At 39.7% G+C, this 7,086-nt stretch overlaps 1 protein-coding gene across 1 annotated transcript in view; it reads right to left on the reverse strand.

Moving 5' to 3' along the window:
• The window catches only part of KIF14 (kinesin family member 14), a 53,572-nt gene extending 49,254 nt beyond the window's left edge, over nucleotides 1-4,318 (reverse strand). Inside the window, 2 exon segments of the mRNA XM_047705372.1 lie at nucleotides 633-1,894; nucleotides 3,990-4,318. Coding sequence (XP_047561328.1) covers nucleotides 633-1,783 — 1,151 coding nt within the window. The 5' untranslated portion in view covers nucleotides 1,784-1,894; nucleotides 3,990-4,318.
• Between the last annotated feature and the right edge of the window lie 2,768 nt (nucleotides 4,319-7,086).

A 7,086-nucleotide genomic window follows, 5' to 3' on the forward strand; every position in this document is an offset into this window, starting at 1 on the left:
CACAAAACATCCAGAAATAATTAAATGCCACATTCACATTTTGTCATGTTCATCTTTCTCATCCCTACCTGTAATATGTGACTATCTCACCCACAACCACTTTGGAGAGAGATTTTTTACTATCAACCTCAAATCTAATACATCACTGCATTTATTAGATATCTATATCTGATATATAACTATAACATTTATTAGATATTATATCTGATATATAACTACTATCTATCAGAGATGACGATGAGAATGATACTATGCTGGACAGGATTTTGGAAGGACCTCTTGTGGAATAAGTGACCCTAATAAGTGCTCTTTTTAAGGGAAACACAGAAGAGCCCGCCATACATTGCTGATTTGAAAGCAGACTGCATTAGACACTTAAGTCATTCCAATGTTTTCAAAGCAGCAGATCTAAAGAAATTTACATTTATAAAAGATGATTTCCATGTTTTAATTTTATACCCAATCATCAAAAATAATGAGGGTTCCACAACTAAACCAAAAGTTCTCTCTGCATAAAAATGCCAGTGCCAAGCTTGAAGGTGCATGAATGCACTCACTTTCCAAAGGCAGAGAGGAATGAGACATGTTACATGTCAGAAGTTTGGCCTTAGATTTTAAAAGGTGTAACATACCTCTTGCTGAAAGGCCTCACACGTATTGCCACTGTCACTTGACTGTTCTCTACTTTTATGGGGTCTGCTTCTATAGAAGTGTTCCGACCTGCTGTTTCCTCTTCAAGAGGGAGTGTATTTTCTTGTGACCTTTCCCTTTCATTTGCTAGAAGAGAACCTCTTGGCTTTTGTTTAACTTGGAGGCTAGGCACCCTACTTTTTGGTGTCGATGCAGCTGGGCTCATGAGCTGTGGCGTGCCACACTTCGGTGTCCATTTGTGTCCTATGACGTACTTCTTAGGTGTTCTTTTTTCTAAGCTTTCAAATTTATTTGAATTTTTTGCCATATCCTTCCCAGTACTTCGCTGATGTAAGTTTCCTGTTCCGGACACTTTGATACTCAACTTGCTCTGAAGAGGTTTTGTTGCCAAGTGACTGGATGGAACAACTTTAGTCTGACTCTGGGAATCAGTGGGTGCTCTATTACTTAAGTATTGAAGTGCAACATGTTCATTTGCCCCAAGAGGGGCAGAAAATGTTTCTTTGTGTTTTTCATCATTCATCACTTCAATGTCTTTTGGGCCTTCCGCTAAAGGTACGAAAGGTGCAACAGAAGAGTCTTTATCATTATTTACAACTGTTACCTTTCTCCTCGCTTCCAGGGAAGCACAATCATTTTCTGTTGGGCTTCCCACATTCTGGGTTGTTTTCCACTTTTTCACACAATCTGTTTGAGCTGTTTTCCCCTTTTCCACAGAATCTGTTTGAGTTGTTCTCCACTTGTCCACAGATTCTGTTTTAGCACGACGCTGTAATGTAAGACGTGTCTCTGCAGTATTTTCCGTTGAGTCTCCCAACTGGCTGCCACGTGAAGATGATTCTTTGTTCCTTGTAACTCTTCTCTGAAGTGCCAATCTACCTACAGGGTCAGGGGTAAGAGGAACCTCTCCTGTTTTTTTACAGGCTGAAATCACATAAGTACAATTTATGTCTCTGATTTTACTTGTAGATCTCAATAACGGATCATCATTTTCGCATTCTGACATATCTGAATTCAAATGCAGCTTACGTCTGCTATTATGGGTGAGGACATTCAGTGATGAACTCTTTTGGGAAGAAGGTATACCAAGGATATCCCTGTTATTTCTACTATGTGTGGTGTATACTGACATTGTGGCACAAGTTGTTTTAAAAAAGTGTTGTTGAAGATCCAAAGCTCTTTTTTAGATGTTCATTTGACTTCCAGCCATATCTTATGTGTAAGTTTCCAATTATCTGCTAAACTGTAAAAAAAAAAAAAATTAGATTATAAGACTATAAACAGACATTAAAAAATACGAGAACTCTCCACTGTGAAAATAATTTCCCAAAAGAATACATTAGAATAAATCACAATCTCCTCCTCGGATACTGTTCCTAAGCAACTTCACACAATCTCTGCCTTCAAAGAGCTTATAATCATTATGTAACAAATATTTACTGAGTCCCTATTACATGCCAGGCCCTCTGATAGATACTACTGACAAGACCCTGTTCCCATTTCCTTAGTCTAGAAGAAATACACAGTTTTCCATGATATCAGGATAAAGATACTAAGTGACTTAAAAGATGTAAACAGTACATATCAAAGAAGATACTTAAATAGCCAATAAGCACATAAGAAGATGTTCAACATCACTAATCATTAGGGAAAAGCAAATCAAAACTACAATGAGATACCATATCACACCCATTAGGCCGGCTACTAACAAAAAAAGCAAGTATTGGTGAGGATGTGGAGAAATTGGTACCCTTGTGTGCTACTGGTGGAAACATGAAATAGCGCAGCCACTGTGGAAAACAGCATGGAAGTTCCTCAAAAAACTAAAAATAGAATTACAATATGACCTAGGGATTCTACTTCTGGATATCTAACCAAAAGAACTAAAATCGGGGTCTTGAAGAGACATTTGTACACTCATGTTCCTAGCAGTATTATTCGCTGTACCTAAAATATGGAAGCAACCCAAGTGTCCATGGATAGATGAAGGGCTCACCAAAATGTGGTATTTACAGACACCAAAATATTATGCAGCCTTAAAAAGAAATTCTGCAATATGCTATAACATGGATGAACCTTGAAGACTTAAAGCTAAATGAAATAAGTCACAAAAAGACAAATACTGGAGGATTCCATTCACATGAGGTACTTGGAGTAGTTAAAAATCATAAAGACAGTATAATGGTGGTTGCCAGGGGCTGGAGCCAGGAGAAAAATGAGGGGTTGTTGTTTAATAAGTACAGAGTTTCAGATTTACAAGATGACAAAGGATTAGGGAATGGATGTTAGTGACGGCTGAACAAGATGAATGTATTTAAGGATATACACTTTAAAATGTATACGTAAAAGAAGGTAAGATGATACATGTTATGTGTCTTTTAACACAATAAGGTGGGGGGTAGGAACGTGCATGTCAGCAAAGATTTTTAGTTGAGTACTCCCTGTTTGCAGATTAGGAGAGGGACTAACAGAAACCCTGGCACCTAAATCAAAGACTGGATAAAGCATTTCGATAACACCTGTTGAATGTATGTTAATTACAGGGATGCCTCGTGGAGATTAGTTTGAGAGGGGTAGCAAAACAGAGTATTCCCAAATAAATACCATAGACAATAACTATAACAAGTAAATTAATTGCTTCTGTTGAGAAAAATTATGCAAGATTAGGTAAGTAGACAGCTTGCCCTCTAGCAGTTAGACAACAAAGCAGACAGGTGTGTCTGTAAATATGTCAACAATATCTATGCAGCACTAATGGTTTAAAAGAAAAAGAACTGCAGTGACAGCTAAAAGGCCTGGTTTCTAGTCAACTCTGCACGGAACTGTGTACTACTGATGTAACAAGTCCTTTAAATTTGCATGCCTGGTTCTAACTTGTAAAATGACACTTGCTCAAACTATTCCATAGATACTGACTATATATGCAGGGATAAAATAATAGAAGTTAACTTTTAAGTAGGTCTTTTAAAGTTTTAAATAAGTAATAATCATTACCGCCGCCGCCGCCGCCCCCGCCCCAAAAAGAGAAAAACAAAACAAAAACAAAACCGTCAGTATATAAGCATCTTCCTTCAACATTTTAACTAAAAGTACAGAATGTTCCTTTTATGGAAGTAAATTTAAAGGCAAGAAAAGATTCTGGAAATTCTACCGCAGCTAAAAACTATTTGCTACTAACGCAAACAGATGGGGCTTTTTGTTTGGGACGTTTTGCCATCGGAGTTTAAAGAGGAGTGGAACGAACAGAAAGAAGGAAATTAAGTCACAACCACAAGCGAAAGATCCCCGTGGATGGTTCTCCCCGCTAGTCACTCCGAAGGCTGCGACAGCGAATGTACCTCTTAATGCCAACCGACTGGGCGAGACTTCAGTGGGTGAGGCCCCGGCCGAGGGGCCCTGAAGTCCGGCTTCCGGGTCCCCACAGAGGAGCCGCCCGCGCGCGTCCTTTGGGGACCCCTCGGCCGCAGACCGGGATTCCGGGGCCGGTGGGGGACCCCGCGCTAAGGCCTCCACTCGCACCTCAGCGGTCACCGGTACAGAAGGCGCCCGCACGCCCCCACAGCATGGATACTTCGCCCCTCTGAAGGGTTCCCCACTCGCGAAAACCTCCCCAACGACGTCCACACCACTCACAACCCGCACCGCCGGCTCCCTCTTCGGCAGCAATTTGAATGGGCGCCCTGCTTTCTGATTGGCTGCTGGACGTCGCGTCGGGCGCCGCGCCCTCGCCTCCTTCCGCCCCCAGGAAGTGCCTGTAGTCTGGTAGCAAAGATTCTAAACTCCAGACCCGCCCCCCATCTCCTAGGCAACGGGGCCCGCCCCTCCCCGGGCTGCGCTAAGGCTTGGAGCTTGGGCACCTTTAAATAAGAGTGACAGTGACGCTTTTGTCGATGCTCAGTATAGAAAAATCGTGGCCTATCCACCTTACAGTGAAGTTGTAAAAATGGCTATTTGTCCTCAAGCTAAGCATAATAATTAATACGATTCTAGCATTTCCTATGCAAAGCGTGGAGATAGAAAGTGTGCTAAAAGACTTTACGTGGAATTTTTCCACTTAATTCTAAAAATTTAACGAGGCAGATATTAATATTATCCCCAAGCTTAGAGTTAAACCGGTGAACAAGCAACCAGCAAGTGGTATAACTAGAATTCTGAAGTCACGTCATAAGATTAATCAGTTTCAATATATATTCCAATAAGATTTTGAAACACAAAAGAAGTAGCAAAAATACATTCTGAAATATAACAAGAATCAATGAGAGACTCTAGTCAAACATGTTATTAAGGCAACAGTAATTTTATTTTTATTTTTGTTTAATTTTTTAATTTTTAAATTATTTTGAGCAACCAGTGTTTTTTAAAGGGCAAAAGTGCAGGTAATGGAAATGTGTTCAATGGTATACGAAAGGAAACCAGAAGTGGCTCCAAACTATATAGAAAACTGAATGGATGATGAAGTACTTATTCTAAAACTCACTCTAAAAATCATTCTAAAATTAAGGATGATTAAGTTATAGAGAAACCATCAGAAAAATAATATAATATTTATCAGGTCTATGAGAAAAGAGCCATTCAGTTTATAAGCAAAAGATATGGCAAAGGGAAAGACTGACAATCTCAAATACATAAAAATTTTAAACATGTGTAGTTGGAAGTAATAATGAAATGATAAAATATAAGCTAACAAGAAAAATATGTTAAATATGACAGATGAAAACATTTCTTTCAATTTTACAAGGAAATAAGCTTATAAGTAGAATAAGAAAATAAACAGAATTTTAAAATGGACAATGATATTTCACATAAAAAAGAATCAACCTACAGACAAAAATAATTTATATAAAAATAGAACATAAACACCCAAATCATTAATGCAAGTGTAAAAGAAAAATAGGTATAATTTAAAAATTGTTTTTTACACTTATGTCCTGTTGATTGGCATCAAAATTAAATGTATAGGGGCATCTGCTGGCCTAGTTGGTAGAGCATGCAACTCCTGATCTTGGGGTCATGAGTGTGAGCTCCGCTTTGGGAAGCGGGTATAGAGATGACATTAAAAAATAATAAATCTAAAGACGCCTGGGTTGCTTAGTCAGTTAAGCGTCTGCCTTTGGCTCAAGTCATGATCCCAGGGTCCTGGGATGGAGCCCCAGGTCAGGCTCCCTGCCCAGCAGGGAGTCTTCTCCTTCTGCCCCTCCCCCTGCTTGTGCTTTCTCCTCTCTCTCAAATAAATGAAATCTTAAAAAATAATAATAAAATCTTTTTTTTTTTTTTAACTTCTGACTGGTGGGGAGAGGTAGATGGAGAGAGAGAGTGTTTAGCAGCCTCCACGCCCAGCAGAGCCCTACTCAGGGCTCCATCTCACACCCCTGAGATGGTGACCTGAGCCAAAATCATGAGTCAAGTGTTTAACCAACAGAGCCACAGAGGCACCCCAGAGATAAAATCTTTAAAAAATATTTAGAAGTATATATTTTTAGTGACAGAAATTGTTATACTTCTTGAAGGCAGGGACCATATTCGTTCACAATATATCCCTAGTGTCTAATATAAAGCTCGATATATTGTAGATGCTTAATAAATATGTTGTGCAAATCACAAAACGTTCTAGAAAGCAACATGATAATGTGTGGAAAGAACCATAAAGATATTCATACTCTTTGACCTAGGAACTGTTCTGCAAAAATTTATTCTAAGAAAATATTTCAGGGGCGCTTGGATGGCTCTGTTGTTAAGCACCTGCCTTTGGCTCGGATCATGATTCCAGGTTCCTGGGAATGAGCCCCGCATCAGGCTCCCTGCTCAGAGGGAAGCCTGCTTCTCCCTCTCCCACTCCCCTGCTTGTGTTCCCTCTCTTGCTGTGTCTCTCTCTGTCAAATAAATAAATAAAATCTTTTTAAAAAAAATTTCAGTAGATACCAAAAAGTGTGCAGGAAAATTGTGTATCCATATTGGTCCCAAACTGGAAAAATTCTCAATGCTCAACCCTGAGAGATACTTTAAGTGGTTAAAGATGAGAAATAAATAAATCTTATTAAAATGATTAAGTGCCAGGGAGCCTGGGTGGCTCAGTCAGTTAAGCATCCGATTCTTGATTTCACCTTATGATTTCAGGGATGTGGGATGATTTCAGGGATGTGAGATGGAGCCCCATCAGGCTCCATGCTCAGCAGGGCATCTGCTTCTCTCCCTCCCTCGCCTTTTGCCCTCTCCCCACTCATGCTCGCGCGCTCTCTCTAAAATAAATACATAAATCTTAAAAAAAAAAAACAGCTAAGTGTCCATTAAGGTTATAGTTATGAGTCCAATAAGACCAGACAATGTCTGGCTTATAATCATAATCTGCCCAAGACTGTGAGCTCAAAATGGAGCAGGACCTTGTCTGTCTCACTTTTGCCTCCCCAAGTGCTCTGCCCCAACTGTCAGAGGACCTTC

The sequence above is a fragment of the Lutra lutra genome, chromosome 15 (genome assembly GCF_902655055.1).
Source record: "Lutra lutra chromosome 15, mLutLut1.2, whole genome shotgun sequence".
NCBI lineage: Eukaryota > Metazoa > Chordata > Mammalia > Carnivora > Mustelidae > Lutra > Lutra lutra.